We start from the raw sequence: 26,823 nt of genomic DNA on the forward strand, positions 1-26,823 counted from the left end.
GTTGATGAGTTATGACTGTTTACTCTTTTGTGATGAAATTGAAAGATGTTGTAGATGGTTATAGGAGTGCTTCCCTCTGGGCCACCCAATCACAGAAAGGGAAGACTAGAACAATATTTAACACATTTAGTATATAGATTTTACTAGTGTCTGAACAATAATCTATTTATTTCCTTTTTTTAAACACATTTTTATCATATCTGCAAAATCCAGTTTAAATCAACCTCTAATTTGTATGTATTGATATGTTAGTACATAAACCATTTTCAGTACAGACTGAATAAAGCTTGTTTTGAGCATTTTAAACTTTTTGCTGATATAAACAGCATTAAGTCCTCATTAAATAAATGTCCCAGCCTGTTTAGTTATATAAAAGAGATACACTTTTTTTAAAATTATGGATTTGTTCTGTGTGTGGACATACGATATTAATTGTATTTGTTTGTGTGCGAAATATGATTTTAAAACCCTTCCTATACCCTGGTTACACAAAACTAATTCTAAAGAATGTCTTTTTTTTAAAAAAAAGCAACAGCAGTACTGTATATTTTACCAACTTATGGTGCAGAAACATTGAGAGTATTTTGTTTCTGATCTTGACTCTTTATCTGCAAAAAAAGAGCAATTGACTGTCTCGCTTTAGTCATTTGTCACCTTGTTACTTTATTTTTTTGCCGCAGAGGACGAGCCGGAAAGATTCGTACCCTATCCTTCAAAACAGGAATAATCTGTTTGTGCAAAGCTCACCTTGAAGATAAGTACAGATGTAAGTTTTTCTGCTTATCTTATGTGCTTCCCTCTTTCTATTCTGTCTCTAAGCCATAATAAGAGCCAAGATATTAACTCTGTTTATGGAACTGTACTGCTAGCAGTTTACAGCTCTCTCAGGTGTTTTTAGTGTCTTGTAGTATGTTGTCATTGTTTGCTTGTTAATAGCACTGCTGTAAACACAGTTGTAATGCTTTGGAGTTTGCTCGTTTAGAGTATATAGCACACAGTATAGTGCAACAGCTGCTCAGAAATAAATGTTTACCCACCTAGTAACCGCACAGCAATTGATGGCATTTACATTAATAACAAGTGTTTTAATACACTTCAGAGTGATGATATAAACAAAACTGTTCCAAATGGCGAAAAACTGAAGAATAAAAAAAATACACACACAACCTTTTATAAGTGTTTTTAATGCTTTTGAAAGAATACTCTTATGCTCACCAAGGCTGCATTTATTTGATCAAAAATACAATAAAAACAGAAATATTATTATGAATTAAAATAACTTTTCTGTTTGAATATATTTAAAAGTGTAATTTATTTCTGTGATGGTAAAGCTGATTTTTAGCAGCCATATATAAATACATCAATTCATTTTTTTGTAGATGTTTACTATGATATAATTGCGACACTACATATTCTATTTTGCCAACAAGTTTAATGGATGCATGGCACTAAACATTGAAAAATTCAATTAGATGGATCGAATGATTTTTTTTTTTTTCTGTGAATCAAAATATGATGGTTTGGACTCTCCGTCTCTGTGACCTGTCTCCCTCATAATTTCTTCCTGTTCTAGTTTTATTCAGAGAGGTGGCCAGTGCCACAGGCTTCTGTGACCAGCGGCGCCTCGGCCTCCTTCTGCACGACGCCATTCAGATCCCCAGGCAGCTTGGTGAGGTGGCGTCTTTCGGAGGCAGCAATATCGAGCCCAGTGTGCGCAGCTGCTTTCAGTTTGTAAGTAACCACTGTCATCATTAATGAACAGATTAAGTTAAAGCGGCCAATTAGAATATGCACTTTTTCTGCGTTACCTGCATTTATTTTCTTTTGCTCTGATATGAAGGCCAATAACAAACCAGAGCTAGAGGCTTCAGTCTTCCTGGACTGGATGCGTTTAGAACCTCAGTCGATGGTTTGGCTTCCTGTCCTTCACCGTGTGGCGGCTGCTGAAACAGCAAAGCACCAGGCTAAATGCAACATTTGTAAGGAATGTCCTATTATTGGCTTCAGGTATGGACCTTTTCTTTAGTGCTATTATTCAGAATGACAGATTCGGCCTCAGGTGCTTTAAAAGTATCAGCAGTTTTTTTTTGTGCATTATTAAGCATTGCACCAAACTTCAAGGCAGACTTTGAAAAAATAACTTTGTCTGTTTTGAGGCTTGGAAACCTGCAGTGTATATTTTCTACTTCTATTGGTGGGAGAACACATTACTGCTTGTACTTTGCATAAAGTATTTTCATATATTTCACTTTAAATTCAACACGGTATCAGCGTGACCTTATTTACTTTCTTCCTTGTCTTATGAGTCATTTGTTTTTTTCATGAGATTTGTTTGGGTTTTTAACACTTAAAGGGTTAGTTCACCCAAAAATGAAAATTAGTCCATGTTTTACTCACCTCCAAGGCATCATAGGTATAGATGACTTCTTTCAGATGAATCCAATCGGAGTAATGTTCAAAATTGTCCTGGCTCTTCTAAGCTCTATCACTGCATTCAGTGGGTGTTACTGTTGCACAGTCCAAAACACATTAAATAAAGTGCGAGAATCCATAAATAAACCGTGCCTCATACGGCTCCGGGGGGTGAATGAAGTCCTCCTGTAGTGAATTCAATGCGTTTTTGTAAATAAAATAAAAAATGCTCCAGCTACTTTAAAAGCAGACATCTGGGCACATTTTGGCTTTTATGGACAACCTGGTAAGCACGACCTGGAGAAGACGCACGTTGTGTGTAAATCATGTCACGCACAAATTACAAATATGCAGGGGGTAATACCACTAATTTATAAAACTATTTAATATTTAAATGTTTTACAAGAAAGTACACTGCACTATATAAGTACTTAAGTGCACTCCTTACATTATGCACTTTTAGTATTTACTTTTGTGTATTTGTTCTAAATGCTCTTGTTGTCTTCTGTGAGTTTTGTTTGATATATTCAAGAAGCGTGTTTTCTTTGAGCAGATAAAATGAAAGATTCAGTTCATATAGGTATCGGTCTGCTTGTATTTATTGACAAAATTGTACACGTGAAGTTAAATTGAAAACTGAGGATGCAGTGCATCGTGATGCATAGTGATATCGAATTGAACTGAATCAATGACGTGATAATCGTAATCGAATTGAACCGTGAGACCAGTGTTGGTTCACACCCCTTAGGCTGAGAAAATGCACTTCTGTTGTCGTTTATGCACAAAATGTTCAATATATCCACTTATTTTAGTCTCTTCATAGGTTAATGGTAGTATCTATACATTTCTGTGTTGAGTCAGCATTTCTAATGCAAAATCTGGGTCTTGTGCATGTTCAAAAAATGTCTAAAAGATATTTTCACTTGGCATAACCCATTGATTTACAGTGTGTGGGACATGACATGTATTTTTTATCCATTAGGAATTCATTGAAATAGGGATTTTTGTTTGTGACATAATATTTTTTTTCTCCCTGTGCCTCTGGTTATATAAGTAGAAAAGGAAAGTAGTAGGGGGAGATTAAGTGAGATTTATTCGCTTTATTTATTCACTCACTAAAAGAAAACTGTCAATAATAGCTCACACTCATGTTATTCTAAACCCACGTGACTTTCTTTCAAAAGTTTGGGGTCAGTAAGATTTAATATATAAATAAATAGTCTAACGAAGCTAACCAGGGTTGCATTTATTTGGTCAAAGCTACATTAGTATTATATATTATTACAACTTAAAATAATTCTATTTTATTTTAATCTGTTTTAAAATGTTATTTATTTCTGTGAATCAAAGCATCATTACTCCAGTCTTCTGTGTCACGTGATCCTTCAGAAATCATTCTAAGATGCTGATTTGGTATTTGTAGTATTTCTTATATCCATTTTGAAAACAGTTGTGCTGCTTAATATTTTTCTGGAGACCGTGAAAACGGGGTTCTTATATAAATCTAAAGTTCAAAAGAGCAGCATTTATTTGTAAAAATAAATAAATAAATAAAAAATCTGTAACACATTTAATGCATGCCCAATAAAAGTAATAATTTCTTAAAGAAAAAAACCCCCAAAAAACTTACTGATCCCAGACTTTTGATCAGTAGTGTATGTATTGTGTAGGTAAATCAATAAAATAATTTTTCCTCATATTAGAATGACTATTATACTATTAGAATACAGTAGAATGACTGTAATATGCTCTCTATTGAGAGGATGAGAGAACAGGGAACAGCTCCACCTGGAGGATCAAGATGTAATAATGTTTTCCGGGAAATAATCTGGCATGCATGTCCCTTCAGATCCAGGATGTTTTGAATGTTTTGGCAATGACTTTAACACGGATCTCACGGTTTATGTCTGGTCTCTACAGGTACCGGAGTTTAAAGCACTTTAACTATGATATCTGCCAAAGCTGCTTCTTTTCTGGCAGAGTGGCTAAAGGTCACAAGATGCAGTACCCTATGGTTGAATATTGCACACCGGTAGGTTTTTTACTATTTGCCTTTATCGCACTGCATTGGAAGTTTAGTATCTGGCTGATGTCAAAGTCAGTGTGTTTTAAGATTAAAGTGCAAGATATGACTTTTTGCGACTGTGTCCTTTTACTTCAGACGACGTCGGGAGAGGACGTGAGAGACTTTGCCAAGGTGTTGAAGAACAAGTTCAGGACAAAGCGCTATTTTGCCAAGCATCCTCGCATGGGTTACCTTCCCGTCCAGACCATCCTTGAGGGAGACAACATGGAGACGTGAGACTTTTTTGTGTTCACTTCATTGTTTGTTACCATCAGCTACTGATTAATTAGCTGACAGCTGATAGGGCCACTTTTTTGTCTATTATTATTATTAAAAGCACAGTGCGCATCACACTGCGACCCCAGATGCTATCAAGAGAGCAGAATTAATGTGGCGACCATATTTTGAACAATGGATAGTTGATCATAAGGGCATGTTTACACTGATTTAGGATCATACTGGCCAACTATTTTAGTGTTATTCATATACTGTTATATAATTTATTAATATTTGCTTTTATTTTTATATTTTCAGTTTATTTTAATTGTAACATTTTACAAATGTTATATGCTGTTATCGAAATAAACAGCAACAAACATTTTAATCATTGTTTTTTTTTTTTTTTCTGTTCAGGTTTTAATTTCAGTTTTAATCATTTTAGTACTTCAGTTAGTTGAAAGGCAACATTTAGAATTTTTGTTTATTTTTGCCATGTTCATCTAATATTTATATTTAGGGCCCAAGCCAGTAAGGCGCAGGGCCCTATTGTTCTTCTAAGGATTATTATTTTTTTTTTTTTTTTTTTTTTTTTTATTTTTTATTTCAATCATCCGGGCACTTTTGGGGGCCTTAACGTGCCCGAAAACTCTCGAAAATTGGCACGCACGTTGGAACCTGCGGCCATTAGGACGCCGCTGAGGCTGGGACCCGGGCGTGGCACAGGGGCTCTACGGCGCCCCCTGGAAAATTGTCAGAAAGCTTGATGTATAGCTCACACATACTTGCACGTATTCATATGAAACTCGGTACACATATAGAACTCATTGAGCCGAACAACTTCCGCGCAGCATGTCATAGGCTCCGCCCAACAGGAAGTCGGCTATTCAGGGCTGTTTAAAAAGCGCATGCTCTGGAATTTGATATACTCCTCTGAGGATTTCCATACGATTGCCACCAAACTCGGTGAACATGATCTCAAGACATTGGGGACGCTAAATTGCGAAGATATTTTTGATATGTCGAACGGTTTGCCCGTGGCGAGGCGATGAAGTTATGGCGAAAAATGAGACCCAGGAAATGCCTAATAACGTCCACATACATTGTATGATGTTGATCAAACTCCAGTGGTTTGTTCGTTGTATGATGCCGATCGGATAGATGTGACTATTATGACTGAAAGTTATAGCGCCACCAACTGGCTGCAGGAAGTGTGTCGTTTTCAAAATTATTTGAATTCAGCATCTTATTTTTACTCGATTTGCTTCAAACTTCACCAGAATAATGTCAAAACACGGCCGATGTAAAACTGTGAAGGGAATATTGATATCTAAAATTATGTTGCCATGGCAACGTGTCAAAGTTGAAAATTCGTTTCTGGTGATTTTGAGGCAGATAACATGTTTAGAATGTCATGAAACTCAACACACATATCCATTTTAATGATAGTTAGACACTGGAAAAACCTCATAAACGGGCGTGGAAGAGGCACTCTATAGCGCCACCTTTTGTCAAAAATGGGGGGGTTAGTTTTAGCTACAGACACCAAACTCGGTACATAAATTGTTCTTATTAATCCGGACAACTTTCTAATTTACAGTCATTAGCTACGACCAACAGGACGTCGGCTATATTTATTTTAATGTGGGTTTTTTTTTAAAACGGGCTGTAAACAAATTCATACTCCTCAAAGCAGAAACACGTAAATCACACCAAACATTTTTTCTCATGATGCCAAAATACTGAAGATGCTAAATTGCGGACGGATTTAGGATATCTTGAACGATGATTTAATGGCAATTTATTAAAGTTACAGTAAAAAAGAGATTTTTTTTTTTTTTTTATCTTTTAAGAGCAGCTTCCAAACACTTCATAAAAAATTACATACACAGAACAATACAGTCTGAGGATATGTGATTAATTTCATGAATTTACAATACACTATGCAGAGGAGAAAATTTAAAAACTATCAGACAGTTGTTACAATGCTTCTATGAGTGAGAGTTCCCTGTCAGCCTGCAGCTGAGTGAGGGGGTGGGGGTGGGGTGTGAGTGACTGTGTGAGTGACTGTGTGGATTGAGGAGCTGGGTGAGAGAGAGAAAGAGAGAGAGGGTCTGTTTTTTTTAAATCTTTAAAAAATGCTTATAAAGCATTAAAGGTTTTCATAACACTTTATAATTAAGTCTCAATTGTTAACAGTAGGGAATGCATTAATTAACATGAACTAACAATGAAAAATATAATTTTTTACAGCATGTTAATTCTTCATTGATAGTATGAACTTACAATGAACTAACAATGAACAAAATATTTTTAATGTTAGAAAAATAGTCATGTTCAAAAGAGAAACTTTAAAATTTAATAATATATTAACACATTTTGGAATTAATATTGATCAACATTAAATGGAATATAATTATTAATGATTATATATATATAATGATAGCTACAGACACCAAACTTGGTACATAAATTGTTCACATTAAGCCGGACAACTTTCTAATTTACAGACATTAGCTACGACCAACAGGAAGTCGGCTTTTTTTTTTTTATGTGTTTTTTTTTTTCAAAACGGGCTGTAAACAAATTCATACACCTCCAAGCAGAAACCACAAATTCACACCAAACACAGAACAAGACAGTCTGAGGATATGTGATTAATTCCATGAATTTACAGTACACTATGGCGAGAAGAAAATTTTAAAACTTATCAGAGATATCCTGTCACTGTGCTTCTAATGTGTGCGGTAGGTGACTGGGTGAGTGACTGACTGTGTGAGTTCAGTGAGTGTGGAGGGGGAGAGAGAGAGAGAGAGAGAGAGAGAGAGAGAGAGAGAGAGAGAGAGAGAGAGAGTCTGTTTAAACTTCTCAATAAAATCCTTAAAAAATGCTTAAAGCATTAAAGGTTTTGATAACACTTTATAATTGAGTCTCATTTGTTAACAGTAGGGAATGCATTAATTAACATGAACTAACAATGAAAAATATATTTTTTAAAGCATGTTAATTCTTCATTGATAGTATGAACTTACAATGAGCTAACAATGAACATAATATTTTTAATATTAGAAAAATAGTCATGTTCAAAAGATAAAACTTTAAAATTTAATATATTAACACATTTTGGAATTGATTTTAAACATTAAAACATTGATTTCAACATTAAATGGTATATATTTATTAATGATGTAAATTAACAACAGTTAAATAATGTTGTTTTTTAACATTGGTTAATTCACAAATAACATTAAATATTAACAATATATTTTTTACTTTATTCATTTGTGTTAGAAAAAATTATTCATTTTAGTTAATGGAAAAATAAATCATTAAAAAATGCTTATAAATCATTAAAACCTTTGGTAACTATAATAATTTCTCATTTGTTAGCATTAGTAAATGCATTAACTAACATCAACTACCAATGAAAAATATATTTTCATAGAATTTAAAGTTTTATATGTTGTTCTGTGTGTGTGTGTTTCACAGAGTTGATGGTTTGGATTAACCCTTTAATTGCCATATCCCTTAAAACCAAACTGCCAGAGGGTTACTGTGATGCTTGTGCTCGCTGGGCACCGTTTTATCGATGCCACCGGGGTGGCGTATGCTGACGGCTTGGGCCCGTCATCGCTGCTCGCAGCTATATTTATTTTTTTTTTTTTTTTTTTTTTTTTTTTTATTTCAATCATCCGGGCACTTTTGGGGGCCTTAACGTGCCCGAAAACTCTCGAAAATTGGCACGCACGTTGGAACCTGCGGCCATTAGGACGCCGCTGAGGCTGGGACCCGGGCGTGGCACAGGGGCTCTACGGCGCCCCCTGGAAAATTGTCAGAAAGCTTGATGTATAGCTCACACATACTTGCACGTATTCATATGAAACTCGGTACACATATAGAACTCATTGAGCCGAACAACTTCCGCGCAGCATGTCATAGGCTCCGCCCAACAGGAAGTCGGCTATTCAGGGCTGTTTAAAAAGCGCATGCTCTGGAATTTGATATACTCCTCTGAGGATTTCCATACGATTGCCACCAAACTCGGTGAACATGATCTCAAGACATTGGGGACGCTAAATTGCGAAGATATTTTTGATATGTCGAACGGTTTGCCCGTGGCGAGGCGATGAAGTTATGGCGAAAAATGAGACCCAGGAAATGCCTAATAACGTCCACATACATTGTATGATGTTGATCAAACTCCAGTGGTTTGTTCGTTGTATGATGCCGATCGGATAGATGTGACTATTATGACTGAAAGTTATAGCGCCACCAACTGGCTGCAGGAAGTGTGTCGTTTTCAAAATTATTTGAATTCAGCATCTTATTTTTACTCGATTTGCTTCAAACTTCACCAGAATAATGTCAAAACACGGCCGATGTAAAACTGTGAAGGGAATATTGATATCTAAAATTATGTTGCCATGGCAACGTGTCAAAGTTGAAAATTCGTTTCTGGTGATTTTGAGGCAGATAACATGTTTAGAATGTCATGAAACTCAACACACATATCCATTTTAATGATAGTTAGACACTGGAAAAACCTCATAAACGGGCGTGGAAGAGGCACTCTATAGCGCCACCTTTTGTCAAAAATGGGGGGGTTAGTTTTAGCTACAGACACCAAACTCGGTACATAAATTGTTCTTATTAATCCGGACAACTTTCTAATTTACAGTCATTAGCTACGACCAACAGGACGTCGGCTATATTTATTTTAATGTAGGTTTTTTTTTAAAACGGGCTGTAAACAAATTCATACTCCTCAAAGCAGAAACACGTAAATCACACCAAACATTTTTTCTCATGATGCCAAAATACTGAAGATGCTAAATTGCGGACGGATTTAGGATATCTTGAACGATGATTTAATGGCAATTTATTAAAGTTACAGTAAAAAAGAGATTTTTTTTTTTTTTTTATCTTTTAAGAGCAGCTTCCAAACACTTCATAAAAAATTACATACACAGAACAATACAGTCTGAGGATATGTGATTAATTTCATGAATTTACAATACACTATGCAGAGGAGAAAATTTAAAAACTATCAGACAGTTGTTACAATGCTTCTATGAGTGAGAGTTCCCTGTCAGCCTGCAGCTGAGTGAGGGGGTGGGGGTGGGGTGTGAGTGACTGTGTGAGTGACTGTGTGGATTGAGGAGCTGGGTGAGAGAGAGAAAGAGAGAGAGGGTCTGTTTTTTTTAAATCTTTAAAAAATGCTTATAAAGCATTAAAGGTTTTCATAACACTTTATAATTAAGTCTCAATTGTTAACAGTAGGGAATGCATTAATTAACATGAACTAACAATGAAAAATATAATTTTTTACAGCATGTTAATTCTTCATTGATAGTATGAACTTACAATGAACTAACAATGAACAAAATATTTTTAATGTTAGAAAAATAGTCATGTTCAAAAGAGAAACTTTAAAATTTAATAATATATTAACACATTTTGGAATTAATATTGATCAACATTAAATGGAATATAATTATTAATGATTATATATATATAATGATAGCTACAGACACCAAACTTGGTACATAAATTGTCCACATTAAGCCGGACAACTTTCTAATTTACAGACATTAGCTACGACCAACAGGAAGTCGGCTTTTTTTTTTTTATGTGTTTTTTTTTTTCAAAACGGGCTGTAAACAAATTCATACACCTCCAAGCAGAAACCACAAATTCACACCAAACACAGAACAAGACAGTCTGAGGATATGTGATTAATTCCATGAATTTACAGTACACTATGGCGAGAAGAAAATTTTAAAACTTATCAGAGATATCCTGTCACTGTGCTTCTAATGTGTGCGGTAGGTGACTGGGTGAGTGACTGACTGTGTGAGTTCAGTGAGTGTGGAGGGGGAGAGAGAGAGAGAGAGAGAGAGAGAGAGAGAGAGTCTGTTTAAACTTCTCAATAAAATCCTTAAAAAATGCTTAAAGCATTAAAGGTTTTGATAACACTTTATAATTGAGTCTCATTTGTTAACAGTAGGGAATGCATTAATTAACATGAACTAACAATGAAAAATATATTTTTTAAAGCATGTTAATTCTTCATTGATAGTATGAACTTACAATGAGCTAACAATGAACATAATATTTTTAATATTAGAAAAATAGTCATGTTCAAAAGATAAAACTTTAAAATTTAATATATTAACACATTTTGGAATTGATTTTAAACATTAAAACATTGATTTCAACATTAAATGGTATATATTTATTAATGATGTAAATTAACAACAGTTAAATAATGTTGTTTTTTAACATTGGTTAATTCACAAATAACATTAAATATTAACAATATATTTTTTACTTTATTCATTTGTGTTAGAAAAAATTATTCATTTTAGTTAATGGAAAAATAAATCATTAAAAAATGCTTATAAATCATTAAAACCTTTGGTAACTATAATAATTTCTCATTTGTTAGCATTAGTAAATGCATTAACTAACATCAACTACCAATGAAAAATATATTTTCATAGAATTTAAAGTTTTATATGTTGTTCTGTGTGTGTGTGTTTCACAGAGTTGATGGTTTGGATTAACCCTTTAATTGCCGTATCCCTTAAAACCAAACTGCCAGAGGGTTACTGTGATGCTTGTGCTCGCTGGGCACCGTTTTATCGATGCCACCGGGGTGGCGTATGCTGACGGCTTGGGCCCGTCATCGCTGCTCGCAGCTATATTTAGGGCCCAAGCCAGTAAGGCGCAGGGCCCTATTGTTCTTCTAAGGATTATTATTTTTTTTTATTTTTTTTTTTATTTTTTTTTTATTTTTTTTTTTTATTTCAATCATCCGGGCACTTTTGGGGGCCTTAACGTGCCCGAAAACTCTCGAAAATTGGCACGCACGTTGGAACCTGCGGCCATTAGGACGCCGCTGAGGCTGGGACCCGGGCGTGGCACAGGGGCTCTACGGCGCCCCCTGGAAAATTGTCAGAAAGCTTGATGTATAGCTCACACATACTTGCACGTATTCATATGAAACTCGGTACACATATAGAACTCATTGAGCCGAACAACTTCCGCGCAGCATGTCATAGGCTCCGCCCAACAGGAAGTCGGCTATTCAGGGCTGTTTAAAAAGCGCATGCTCTGGAATTTGATATACTCCTCTGAGGATTTCCATACGATTGCCACCAAACTCGGTGAACATGATCTCAAGACATTGGGGACGCTAAATTGCGAAGATATTTTTGATATGTCGAACGGTTTGCCCGTGGCGAGGCGATGAAGTTATGGCGAAAAATGAGACCCAGGAAATGCCTAATAACGTCCACATACATTGTATGATGCAGATCAAACTTCAGTGGTTTGTTCGTTGTATGATGCCGATCGGATAGATGTGACTATTATGACTGAAAGTTATAGCGCCACCAACTGGCTGCAGGAAGTGTGTCGTTTTCAAAATGCTTTGAATTCAGCATCTTATTTTTACTCGATTTGCTTCAAACTTCACCAGAATAATGTCAAAACACGGCCGATGTAAAACTGTGAAAGGAATATTGATATCTAAAATTATGTTGCCATGGCAACGTGTCAAAGTTGAAAATTCGTTTCTGGTGATTTTGAGGCAGATAACATGTTTAGAATGTCATGAAACTCAACACACATATCAGTATTAATGATAGTTAGACACTGGAAAAAGCTCATATACGGGCGTGGAAGAGGCACTCTATAGCGCCACCTTTTGTCAAAAATGAGGGGGTTAGTTTTAGCTACAGACCCCAAACTCGGTACATAAATTGTTCTTATTAATCCGGACAACTTTCTAATTTACAGTCATTAGCTACGACCAACAGGAAGTCGGCTATATTTATTTTAATGTGGGTTTTTTTTAAAAACGGGCTGTAAACAAATTAATACTCCTCCAAGCAGAAACACGGAAATCACACCAAACATTTTTTATCATGATGCCAAAATACTGAAGATGCTAAATTGCGGACGGATTTAGGATATCTTGAACGATGATTTAATGGCAATTTATTAAAGTTACAGTAAAAAAGATCATTTCTTTTTTTTTTTTATCTTTTAAGAGCAGCTTCCAAACACTTCATAAAAAATTACATACACAGAACAATACAGTCTGAGGATATGTGATTAATTTTATGAATTTACAATACACTATGCAGAGGAGAAAATTTGAAAACTATCAGAGAGTTAGACTTAGACTGCTTCTGAGTGAGAGATCCCTGTCAGCCTGCAGCTGAGTGAGGGGTGGGGGTGGGGTGGGGTGTGAGTGACTGTGTGAGTGACTGTGTGGATTGAGCCAGTGGGTGAGAGAGAGAAAGAGAGAGAGAGGGTCTGTTTTTTTAAATCTTTAAAAAATGCTTATAAATCATTAAAGATTTTGATAACACTTTATAATAAGGTCTCAATTCTTAACATTAGGAAATGCATTAATTAACGTGAACTAACAATGAAAAATATATTTTTACAGCATGTTAATTCTTCCATGATAGTATGAACTAACAAAGAACAATTTTTTTAAAGCATTTATTAATCTTTTTAATGTTAGAAAATTAGTCATGTTCAAAAGATAAACTTTAAAATGTAATAATATATAAACACATTTTGGAATTAATATTGATCAACATTAAATGGTATATAATTATTAATGATTATATATATATATATATATATATATATATATATATATATATATATATATAATGATAGCTACAGACACCAAACTCGGTACATAAATTGTTCTTATTAATCCGGACAACTTTCTAATTTACAGTCATTAGCTACGACCAACAGGAAATCGGCTATTTTTTTTTTTTATGTGTTTTTTTTTTTTTTAAACGGGCTGTAAACAAATTCATACTCCTTCAAGCAGAAACCAAAAATTCACACCAAACATTTTTTCACATGCTTCCAAGATACTGAAGATGCTACATTGCGGACTGATTTAGGATATCTTTAACGGTGATTTAATGGCAATTTATTAAAGTTACAGTAAAAAAGAACACTTTTTTTTTTTATCTTTAAAGAGCAGCTTCCAAACACTTCATAAAAAATTACATACACAGAACAAGACAGTCTGAGATATGTGATTAATTTCATGAATTTACAATACACTATGGAGAGCAGAAAATTAAAACTATCAGAGTTCTCCTGTCTCTGTGCTTCTAATGTGTGCGGTGGGTGACTGGGTGGGTGACTGACTGTGTGAGTTCAGTGAGTGTGGAGGGGGAGAGAGAGAGAGAGGGGGTCTGTTTAAACTTCTCAATAAAATCCTTAAAAAATGCTTATAAAGCATTAAAGGTTTTGATAACACTTTATAATTAAGTCTCTTTTGTTAACAGTAGGGAATGCATTAATTAACATGAACTAACAATGAAAAATATATTTTTTACAGCATGTTAATTCTTCATTGATAGTATGAACTTACAATGAACAAAATATTTTTAATATTAGAAAAATAGTCATGTTCAAAAGATAAAACTTTAAAATGTAATAATATATTAACACATTTTGGAATTGATTTTGATAAACATTAAATGGTATATATTTATTAATGATGTAAATTAACAACAGTTAAATAATGTTGTTTTTAAACATTGGTTAATTCACAAATAACATTAAATATTAACAATATATGTTTTACTTTATTCATTTGTGTTAGAATAAATTATTCATGTTAGTTAATGGAAAAATAAATCATTAAAAAATGCTTATAAATCATTAAAACCTTTGGTAACTATAATAATTTCTCATTTGTTAGCATTAGTAAATGCATTAACTAACATCAACTACCAATGAAAAATATATTTTCACAGAATTTAAAGTTTTATATGTTGTTCTGTGTGTGTGTGTTTCACAGAGTTGATGGTTTGGAATAACCCTTTAATTGCCGTATCCCTTAAAACCAAACTGCCAGAGGGTTACTGTAATGTGTGTGCTCGCTGGGCACCGTTTTATCGATGCCACCGGGATGGCGTATGCTGACGGCTTGGGCCCGTCATCGCTGCTCGCAGCTATATTTAACTTTATTTTAGCTTTATTTCAATTATAAAAAATATATTTTTAATAGTTTTTTCGATTAATAATGACAACGACACATTTCTTAATGATATATTTACAGCAAGAACTATTATAAGAAAAGACCTACGTTTTACACATAGTAAGAAACATGGCTAATAGCGGGCTCATAGTTGAAAAGGGTTGTCTCATCCTGTTTAAATCCACTCAAAATTAAAAGAAAAGAATGAATTCACCTACATTTTGGCTGCTAAAGCTCTTCAGCCAAAAATGCCATTCAAATGTTAAATTCTTGGCGGAAAATTTGAACTGTTTCTTTCAATTTTGAATACTGACATGAAGAAAAAAGCTGCATTTCATCTGACACACTCTAAATAAAACAATTTAACCTTGTCAAACAGTAGCAAACAAGACAAATAAAGATGACTAACCTTAAATTGCAGCTGCAAGAGTTTTGCTTGGATGTTTTTTTCTGCTTTACCGTGAGCATTGATCATTACTCGTGTTCACAGTAGGAGTATTTATGCTGTGGATTTATTTTTCCCCCTGTAGAGGAGCAGCTGCAAATGTGTGCAGTCTGTCAAAGTAATCTTAAAGCTGTGCTAAATGCATACACACATTTTTCTTACAGCATTTTTTTTCCTTTTTCATTTCAATCCTAACACACAACCAACAATTTTGACTCTATTTCTCAACAAACATATTTTGCAAGAGAGTTGATTGCCATGTGTATGTTATTGGCCACTACAAATGCTGTTAGGATTTAACTGTGTTGTCATATCAGTGGGTTTGTGTGTTTGGTGCTTCTTAACAATCATGTCATTATCATGCTTTCAATGCATCTACTTGTTCTGTCCATCATTACATCTTTTTTTGTCTTGCAGTCCTGTTACACTGATCAACTTCTGGCCTGTTGACCATCCGTGAGTACATCCACACACCAACACGCTCACGCACATCACAACAAGCTGCTTACTGGATCACGTAATGCAAACAGTGCCACTGAAGAACATTCAGGATTTTCACATCACACATCAGTGCAGTGTCCATTGTTCTGTTGGTCAGCAAATTTAAGCAAATCATATAGTGATATAGCTGTTTTATCACTCCAAAAAAAACTGAGTCTTCTGCTGTTCTATATGGAATTATACACAAGTCTCCATGAAACACTCATCTTCCATTGTCAGAACTGTGAGATATTTTGGAATGTGTCCATCCCATGGCTTCCACCATTCATCTGCTAGACTAACATGTTACCGTGGTGTAGGTACTCTTTTAAAAAGGGTTATCATTGTTAAATCACTGGGTGTGAGCTGCACTGAAACACACACTACAGTTCAAAAGTTTGGCGTCAGTTAATTTTGTTTTTCTTAAAAATAAGAAATGAATACTTTATTTAGCAAAGGGAATGAAAAGACATTCATAATGTTCCTAAATATTTTCATTGGAAAGAAATTCTGATCTTCTAAACTTTGGAGTTTAAAGCAAAGAATCCTTTAAAAAAGTCACGGTTTCTACAAAAATATTAAGCAGCACAATTGTTTTTAACATTGATAATAAGATAAGAAGAAACATCCTGAGCATTAAGCATTGTTATTCTGCTAATTTTATGCTCAAGAAAAATATTTGTGATACGCCATTTGGGTAAATATATAAAAAAAAAAAGATTTAATTAAAGGGGTGATTGATTGCGATTTAACTTTTTTAACATTAGTTAGTGTATAATGTTGCTGTTTGAGCATAAACAATATCTGCAAAGTTACGAAGCTGAAAGTTCAATGCAAAATTTTGGCAGTTTAATTCCTACAAAAACGGCTCATAGGGACTACAACGAGTTACTTCCCGGGTCTGTTACGTCACAAACCCAGATAAATCCCACCTCAGCGAACGCGCAGCAAAGGGAGCGAGGCCATGCTGTGCTGCTTTAGAGAAGAGGAAGAGAAAACTAGGGGTGCATGTAAAAATCTGTTCATATAGGAGTCGCGATTCTGTCTTCTAACGATTCTAATGGATTCACAACTTTCAAAATCAATGTTCTAAAACAGCCGTTCTCAATCCTGTTCCTCGCGTCTCCCTGCTTTGCACACACTCTGCATCGCTCTTTCTCATTCAGATCATCAGCTCAGTGAATACACTTATTTTCACATAGCAATGAGAAGCGTTATACATGGACGTGTGTACAGTTGCCATACTGTATTAAAGCTTTAATCAGAGTAAAACCATATATTAAAAGCTAACATGGTAGCATTTACAAATAACAGCATATCTAAAAGTATGAGACAACAACAAACAAAAAACATAGGCCTACCATTAAAAGCCGTGCTTGCACAGGTCTGCATGATCCTCTTCACTAATATCCTCTGCGTCTCAATCAAGATTAAGTTGGTAAGCAATATAGACGACGCCATTGTTTACAATACAACCGGAGCACATGCCACTGGACCAGCTAACCAATTTATCAGAGAAGGGAGAGAGCGGTGTGGAATAAAGGTAAATTATGTGAAAAATAATGAGTTTTTCGAAAACAAGCATTAACACATGTTAGACTGCATCCCATAAACACAATCAAGCCTAGAAAAAAACCCATCAACCACCCCTTTATCCAGCAAGGATGCATTATTGATCAAAAGTAACAGTAAAGACTTTCTATTCATCAAAGAATCCTGAAAAATATGCATCACTGTTCTTTCTTTTTTTTCTTTTAATGAAAACATCAATTATTAATAATTGAGCAACAAATCAGCATATTAGAATGATTTCTGATTCTGAAGGATCATGTGACACAGAAGATTGGAGTAATGATGCTGAAAATTCAGCGTTGTCATCACAGGAATAAATTACATTTTAAAATATATTAAAATAGCAAAACCATTGTTTTATTTCACAATTCTACTGTTTTTACTGAATTATTCAAATAGTTATTCAATTGTCTGTACTGTATTTATCATCAAATAAATGTGCACCTTGTGAGCATAAGAGACTTCTTTCAGAAACATTAATAAAATATTAAAGACCCCAAACTGTTGAGCATTATATTGTGTATTTGCATATATTTAGCTCCAAATATAGGGAGGACTGTTTGCTCATTTGACCAAATTGAGCTGAATCATAAGTTGCAATAAACTATACATCTTAACTGATAGTATGTCACCTAAAATAATAGTGGGATAGTAATTCCTGATTAATGTTATTGTTTTATATCCTTATATTTGATTCTATTGGATCTATAGCAACACTTTTAATTTGTATAGTAATGCTCAGAGTTAAATAAAATGTTCTTTCTCCATAGAATAATATTGATATATTTAGTTCATCCGTGTTTTCTGACCTTTGCTCTTCTGTCACTGGTAGGCCGGCATCTTCCCCCCAACTCTCACATGACGACACCCACTCACGCATCGAGCATTACGCTAGCAGGTCGGTCTTTTTTAAGCATGGTTATTTTGGTGTTACTGTGTAACTGTATATTTAAGAGACCAGACTTGCATCGCATTAGGGCTGGGTAATGTGATGGTGTATACCGTAGAATGGTACAAATGTGTCATACAGTAGAAATGAACCATTTATACCATTACTGATACATTTTCAAGGGTTTGAAATTTATATTTTAACCTGATGAATGGTAACAGAATGAATACGCATTTCTGAATATGACTGTTGCTTGCAGTGTTTAGTAACACACAAAATGCGTTCGCGTTAATGTTAAGCACGTAAGTTGGAGCAGTGGTGCCTTACTGATGTGAGCGAATGCACCTGCATGAGCTGTTCATGAATGAATACAGAATGATATTGTGTTTTCACAGGCTAGCTGAAATGGAGAACCGAAATGGCTCGTATGTGAATGACAATGTATCACCCAATGAAAGCATGTGAGCTTGCAACTCTTTTACACTCTACTGTACATAGTATCATACCATAAATAAATCTAATAGTGTGTGTAGAACCTAAAACTGGCCTACTTACACCTTGCATACTTTTAACTGCTTGCAGTTGCCTAAAAGCATCTCCTTTGAACTTAAAAATGTGCAAATGTGTCTGTGAAAGTGCTTATCATAGGAAGAGTTTCTCTAAAAATCATGTCATTTCAGATTAATTTTCATTTTATAATAAATAAAATTTCTCATATAAGCTCTTTCCACCCGTACACAAAGCAGTGGATATCGGTAATGAACCCATATCATTTTCCCAGCACGCTCAGATTGAATTATTATAAAACGATTACATGCAAATGCACTTATACTGCAGTTTTTGTGGTATTAAAACAATAGAATTGTTTTTAAACCAGCTTACTGCTCACAAGCCGTGTATTTTTCAGTTATTTGGAGTTTAAGGCAGAAAATGATAATTGAAATCTTGAGCAGTGGATGTGATGTAGTGAACTGGAAATGGAGTGGTGGTGGTGTTGTTGCTGTTGTAGGGATGATGAGCATCTGCTGATCCAGCACTACTGCCAGAGTCTGAATCAAGGCTCTCCTCTCAGCCAGCCGCAGAGCCCCGCTCAGATCCTCATCTCAATGGAGACTGAAGAGAAGGGAGAGCTTGAGAGAGTGCTCAACGATCTGGAGCAGGAAAACAGGTTTGATTTGCATATCCATTTCCTTTACAATTCAAATGATTGTTTTTTTTTAATGAAATAGGATGGGTGTACACTGGACTGTCTTTCATCAGCATATGTCTGGGATAACACACTAATTTTTCAGAAATTTATAATAAAACAGCTCTCTCCTCTTATTTACGTGTACAGCAATTTTTGTAAATCACATTTTTTAAGTATCATGCATTAAGTTACTGATTCTCAAAGTTTGTCACCAACCGTAAATGTTTTCAGCAAAATGCTTAATGAAAATGGTCACACTTAATTATAAGGTCAAATTCTCACTATTAACAAACCATTAAATACAACTTTTTCCTCAATAAACTCCTAATTTGCTGCTTAATAGTTAGTAAGGTAGTTGTTAAGATTAGAGATGTAGAATATGGTCATGTGCTTTATAAGTACTAATAAACATCCAATATGTTAATAATAGACATGCTAATAAGCAACTAGTTAATAGTAAGAATTGGTCCCTATACTAAAGTGTTACCATGATAATAATAAAATGCAGATAACCATAATTGGGCATAATAAATAAAAAGGCTTATCACCTTTCACAGATAAAAATGCCCCTATATCTTTTTCGATTTAAGTATTTGATTGTGCTTTCAATAAGTGGTTCTCAAATTTGCTCAAAAGCATCTGACCATCCAAGTACTACCTAGCACACACAAATCTTCCCACACTGCTGAGTCAAGTACGTGGGCTACACATTTGAGTCTAATATTACACACAGTGAGCTATATTAATACTGTGAGCAGATGAGAAAGCAGAAATAATCTAACTGATTTAATATTGTTTCAAATATGTATTTTCGAACCTTAAAATATATTAGCAATATTTAAAAAAATATACAGTGCCCTTCAAAAGTTTGGGGTTGATAAGGTCTCTTATGCTCACCAAGGCTACACTTATTCAATTAAAATAATATTTGTCAGACTTTTTCTAAGGTCTCTGTTTTCTAGGCTTCTTTCTGAAGTTGTCTTCCCTGTTGTGCAGGAAGCTGCAAGCAGAGTACGATCGTCTGAAGAAGGCACATGACCACAAGGGTCTGTCGCCGTTGCCCTCACCCCCACAGATGCTGCCCGTCTCACCCCAGAGTCCACGTGACGCTGAACTGATCGCTGAGGCTAAACTACTGCGACAGCACAAGGGACGTTTGGAAGCAAGAATGCAAATCCTGGAGGATCACAACAAACAGCTGGAATCACAGCTCAAACGCCTTAGACAGTTACTTGAGCAGGTGGGTGGTGCATATCCTTAAGATTTGATCAATGTTTATACTCCCTGCCAGTGAAAAACAACTTTTGGAAGTGTTGTTGAAGGAACTCGAGCAGTTGTGTCAGCTCCTGTCTTAAGTCTAAACTTTGCTACGAGTTTCGCACACTGATAATTTACAAGGCGTATTTCAAATCATAGCTGTGGAATGTAACACTGTTCATGTGCTTCCTTTTGATTGTTGACAGAAGAAATGAAACGGCCAGATCATTGGTATATTTTAATGTAAATTGTTGGCTTTTAATGTTTGTCATATTTGTAGTTCTATAAATAATTAACTTTGTTGGGAAAGTCGATATTTTTCAGTATATTAATATATATTAAGTATATTTATAGTTGATATTTCTCTTGACTCATTACAATGCATTCTGGCACTTCTTTATATATGGTCTATGAAGGATACATGTAATGTTTCCTTAAAATTCGTCCAAAATGAGGCATTTTAGTAGGTTAGCAGCTCACGAGTTAGTTTTATCAGTTTAACAAATTGTTAAAGGAAATTTAGACGCTGTCAGGATGAATAAAGAAAATGTTTTGTATAAGAGCTGGGATTTGCATCTGCATGTGAATTTTGTACAGTTGCAAGTTCCAGGAATTTGTTAAAGAGTCTAAGATTTATTTTGACACAATCTTCCTGAAATGTTTCATCTGTTTAAAGATGTTATTTTTCTGCAACTGTGTGGTTTGAAGGCGTGGTTTTAAATTTACAATTGGTCATCAAATATTTTTTTCTTTCTTTTGAGTTTGAGTTTGGAAATTGCCGTTTTTTTTCATAGATGTTTAAACCAAAGACTTGGAACTATAGAATGGAATATTGTTAGTTCATGTTGTTTTGTTTGAATGCAGACATCTCTGTTAATTGTCCTTGCAGGACATTTGTTGGCATTCACTGTTCTGTATAATAACTACTAATAATTATTTCAGTTTAGTCCACAGCACTGTGCAAGCCAAAATTATATTGATTGTGTTAAATATACAGCCATATTCACGGCAAATCATTTTTAGCATGAAATACATGGACAAGATTTTAAATTAAATGCATCTTTATGAACTCATTCATACCAATGTGTTGTACTCTAATCATTCAAGGGTTTGGTTTTGTTGTTGTTCAATCAGTTTATTTGATCAGACATGGTTTGAATTGGGTTTTGTTTTAGTTAGAATTTAAAGCATTGTTTAGTCTTGGTATGAAAAAATCTATGGTGCATTAATGTACACTTTTTGTTTTTGTCGGATGACAGTGTTTTTCTGTCCTTATTGGCAGTATACTTTATACCAAATATTTCAAAGAAGGTTGAATCATACTTGCCACACAACAGGCATTGTTGATCCTGTCCTTATTAAAGCTGAGGAGGGATGCCAGACCTTTTAGGTGGCCAAAAGAACATTTTGAGCGACCTGTCATTCTTCCTCCAGCAACCCATTTCTCTCTGTAATTTGTTTGTAGAGTTTGTTTGATGTCAACTTCTTCAGCAGTCTCCTTCTGCTTGAATAGAGGGGAAATCAGATATTCTGTCTGCATCGTGTCTTGATGAATGAAGCGTAATGTCTCGATGCTTACTTCTAAAAAAAACATTAGTCGACTGGAGGTCTCTGCCAAATGGATTTATATCAGATTTGTTCTTGAAGAAATGGCTTCATGTGTTCTCTGTGGACCCTTTGAACTAAAATCTCACTAGACTCCAGCTCCTTCCAGTGGCCGACTTGGCCGAAGCTAGAAGAACCAGACTCAATAAACGCAGAGATAAATTAGCTCTCACTTTGTTCAGAGCCAGTGGATTTTGGCTTCACTTCATTGATGTTGTTTTTTTGTTTATAACCCTCAGCTTCAGTTTCCTTTACATTTACAATCAAGCCTTTACATACCAGTGTATTTTCTTGTTTTAGTAGCATCAATTACTTCACTTTTTATCTCTGTTATATGCTAATAAACATGTTCTTATGTTTAACACATGCGCACTCTTTATTCAAGAGGGCTGTTTGGTCTTATTGTTAATGGTGGAAGTTTTATACACACTCATTAAAACACACTTTAAATAGTTGTCCAACCAGTTTATCATTAAAGCAGATTATTTTTAGGTACTGTAATTGTAATTATGTATCAATTATAAGATACATGAGTAAATAATATAGCCAAGAAGACTTTTTAAAAAATAAATTGAAATACTTGATGCATTAAATTGATCAAAAATGTAGTATGGACTTTCAGTTCATCATACGTTCCTCAAAAAATATATAAAACCTGTAAAATATATTAAAATAGGAATAGTTATTTTAAATAGTAATTTTTAACAATATTATTGATTTAACTGACAGCTCCAAACTTTTGAATGGTAAAATAATTAACTGTAGTATTGGAAATAAATAAATAAATATTATTATATTAATGGATGTATATGAAACAGACAATGTTATATTATATAATGTGTTAATATTATTGTAATAATATAGTATATTAACAATATTCAGCCCTGAATATTGTTGTACATCTGAATGACAATGAATGTACAATTGCTAAAGTTTTTATTTTAATTTTTTTAACACTTTAACTGTCTGGGTTATTTAATTTTTATATTTTAGCGGTATCAAGTGCACTATTTTGTGTGTATCCTTGTGTTATTTTTTTTGTCTTGACTTTCTTTTTTCTGAAAAACTAAATGATGCAAAAACACAAAAGCAACTCTAAGAGCACTTGCTCTTGTTTTATATTGCAATTGTTAATGTTTTGAGAAAGTTCTTGGGGAAAATTTCAGTAACTCATCAATAAATGTTTGGAGAGGGTTTTGTGCAGTTTTAAAAACTAGGCAGTAAAAGAATGAGAAGTCTTGGATTGAAAATATATAACAATGTTTTCAAATGAATCTGGAAATACAGAAGTACAACCCAGTGCTGATGTTTGAGTACAGTCCCCTGCCTAATCTATATGGTTCCTTTCTACCTATGTCCTAGCCACAGACTGAGTCCAAGGTGAATGGCACTGCCCTGTCCTCCCCCTCCACTGCCTCTCCGAGATCTGACACCAGCCTGGCCTCACTGCGTGTGGCCGCAAGCCAAACCACAGAGACGATGGGTAAATGTCCCTAACAACTTCAGTTTAACCAGTTTAAATCTAACTCATTAAACAGATTTAACTTGTTTTAAAATTTTAAGCAGGCTAAATAATACTAATCAATGGTATATTAGCATATTGCATATTGATCCTTAGCAAGATACTGAAGTGTATGGAAGCCTGTTTTAGCCACAGAATAAAAAATAAAAAAGTAATTGTGACTTTTTATCTCAAAGTTCTGAATTTTCTTGCAATTCTAAGTTTATATCTCGCAATGTTCCGAAAAAACTCAATGGCGTGTTTGTAACTTGCAGTTACATGACAAAAAAAAGCAGATTTCCAAGACTTAAACTCTTTATCAGAGTTCTGAGAAACAAGTCAGAACTAAGACATAAGCAGAATTGCGAAGTATAAACTGCAAGAGAAAAAACTCAGAATTTTATATCTCACAATTATGACTTATTTTTTTCCTCAGAAAAGTCTAGATTGTGAGACAAAAAGTTGCAATTATATTGATTTTTATTTTATTTTTATATTTATTCTGTGGCAGAAACTTCCATAGAAATACAGTGGGGGGAAAAATGATTTGATCCCCTGCTGATTTTGTACGTTTGCCCACTGAAATAATCGGTCTATAATTTTAATGGTAGGTTTATTTTAGCAGTGAGAGACAGAATAACAACAATAAAATCCAGAAAAGCGCATTTCAAAAAAGTTATGTTGATTCGCATTTTAATGAGTGAAATAAGTATTTGACCCCTTCGCAAAACATGACTTAGTACTTGGTGGAAAAACCCTTGTTGGCAATCACAGAGGTCAGACGTTTCTTGTAGTTGACCACCAGGTTTGCACACATCTCAGGAGGGATTTTATCCCACTCCTCTTTGCAGATAAGTCGTTAAGGTTTCAAGGCTGACGTTTGGCAACTCGAACCTTCAGCTCCCTCCACAGATTTTCTATGGGATTAAGGTCTGAAGACTGGCTAGGCCACTCCAGGACCTTAATGTGCTTTGGTTCATTGTTTTGGGTCATAGTCATGCTGGAATACCCATCCTCGACCAATTTTCAGTGTCCTAGCTGGCTTCAATGCCCTGGCCCTGATGGTACATGGCCCCATCCATCGTCCCTTTTGGCGCTTTTCCACTGCATGGTACGGCACGGTATGGTTCACTTTTGGGGGGTTTTCCACTGGGTACCTGGTACCCAGTAACCGTACCTAGTACTTTTTTTAGTACCACCTTGGCCGAGGTTCCAAGCCACCCATACCGTTACCAAAACGTGACGTGTAAACTCTGCTGATCACTGATTGGTCAGAGAGAATCGTCACTGCCTGTGTCACTGAACTTGCGGCACGAGACACAACAGACCCACTAGATTTAAATCAGCACAGCCAGCGAAGGATCGAACGCAACTGTCTTGAATGAGCGCACCTTTTTTAAACAACCAAAAAATGGCTGTTTCGGCATCTGTTGAGGAAGTACAGACTGTCCTCTTGTTGATAGTCGAGGAGCGGATCCAGTGAGAGCTTTTCAGTTTTTCAGAAGTCACGGCAGTAGAGGCGGCACAACTATAACGACATGAGAAGACAGGCCTGTACATGTGCTTTCTTGAGCAGGGGGACCTTGCGGGTGCTGCAGGATTTCAGACCTTCACAGCGTAGTGTGTGTTACCAATTGTTTTCTTGGTGACTATGGTCCCAGTTGCCTTGAGGTCATTGACAAGATCCTCCCGTGTAGTGGCTGATTCCTCACCGTTCTCATGATGATTGAAACTCCACGAGGTGAGATCTTGCATGAAGCGAGATTGACAGTTATTTTGTGTTTCTTCCATTTGCGAATAAACTGTTGTCACCAAGCTGTTTGGTGATGGTCTTGTAGCCCATTCCAGCCTTGTGTAGGTCTACAATCTTGTCCCTGATATCCTTGGACAGCTCTTTGGTCTTGGCCATGATGGACAGTTTGGAACCTGATTGATTGATTTGCTTTTGTGGACAGATGTCTTTTATACAGGTAACAAACTGAGATTAGGAGGAGCACTCCCTTTAAGAGAGTGCTCCTAATCTCAGCTCCTTACCTGTATAAAAGACACCTGGGAACCAGAACTCTTGCTGATTAATAGGGGATCAAATACTTATTTGACTCATTAAAAGGCTAATCAATTTATAACTTTTTTTGAAATTAGTTTTTCTGGATTTTTTTGTTGTTATTCTGTCTCACTGTTCAAATAAACCTACCTTTTAAAATTATAGACTGATCGTTTCTTTGTTATTGGGCAAACGTTCAAAATCAGCAGGGGATCAATATTTTTTTTTCCCCCCACTGTATATATGTAGACAGTTGTGTAAACACTATTTTTTATTATTAATTCAAATAATAGGCAACACATTGTCTTCCATTTTGGTGTATCTTGAATTTTTCTGTGTACAAGTAAAAGCTAGTCATTAATGCAAGCAATCTCTTCTATCTGCCCACGGTTAAAAATTTATTAATTCATTTATTAATTTGACTAGTTAACTGACATGCATAGTAATTATTATGTTTAAGAGCTGTACTTGCTAAGCTTTCATTGTATGACTTGGCTTGAAGCCCAGGCTGGTTTCAGCAAAAGTTTTTCAGAACGGATAAAAAGAGGCAATGTTCTTATCTGTGCCAAACAAAAAGGAACACAGGGAGCTTTTTATTCACGTATGGATACAAAAGAAGTGTTTTTGCCCTTAACTGCTAGCCAACATCTTATTTGTTGTCTTCACCTTTGAAGAAAACATAGTCCAACAAGGTTCCAACAAAACTGGGTGTACTTCAGTATTTGAAGAAAAAACACCAATCATTTTATAAGTGCAGTTTGACATTTACGATTCAGGTCATCTATAATGCCTTCCTATAGTGTACTTTCTGCTTTTATTTCACCCCAGAGAGATAGATATATATATATATACACAGTGTATATATATATATATAATATATATATATATATATATATATATATATATATATATATACACAGTATATATATATTAGTGCTGCCAAACGCATCAAAACGCATGGTTAATTGCACCCAAAATAAAAGTTGTAGTTTACTAGTTTAGATAGTGTTTACTGTATATATTTATTATGCATATATAAATACACACATATATAGTATATATTTCGAAAATATTTACATGTATATATTCATATAATATATATATTATGTTATTACATA

At 34.9% G+C, this 26,823-nt stretch overlaps 1 protein-coding gene across 3 annotated transcripts in view; it reads left to right on the forward strand.

Moving 5' to 3' along the window:
* LOC306874038 (dystrophin-like) overlaps positions 1–26,823 on the forward strand; it is a 111,365-nt gene that overhangs the window by 80,028 nt on the left and 4,514 nt on the right. For all 3 annotated transcript variants that reach the window (XM_079423751.1, XM_079423752.1, XM_079423753.1), the window contains 11 exons: positions 681–766; positions 1,574–1,731; positions 1,841–2,007; positions 4,333–4,444; positions 4,574–4,710; positions 15,586–15,624; positions 18,053–18,118; positions 18,505–18,570; positions 19,119–19,277; positions 20,295–20,538; positions 23,523–23,643. In XM_079423751.1, coding sequence (XP_079279877.1) covers positions 681–766; positions 1,574–1,731; positions 1,841–2,007; positions 4,333–4,444; positions 4,574–4,710; positions 15,586–15,624; positions 18,053–18,118; positions 18,505–18,570; positions 19,119–19,277; positions 20,295–20,538; positions 23,523–23,643 — 1,355 coding nt within the window. The remainder of the gene's footprint in view (positions 1–680; positions 767–1,573; positions 1,732–1,840; positions 2,008–4,332; positions 4,445–4,573; positions 4,711–15,585; positions 15,625–18,052; positions 18,119–18,504; positions 18,571–19,118; positions 19,278–20,294; positions 20,539–23,522; positions 23,644–26,823) is intronic.

The sequence above is a fragment of the Barbus barbus genome, assembly GCF_936440315.1.
Source record: "Barbus barbus genome assembly, chromosome: 8".
Taxonomy (NCBI): domain Eukaryota; kingdom Metazoa; phylum Chordata; class Actinopteri; order Cypriniformes; family Cyprinidae; genus Barbus; species Barbus barbus.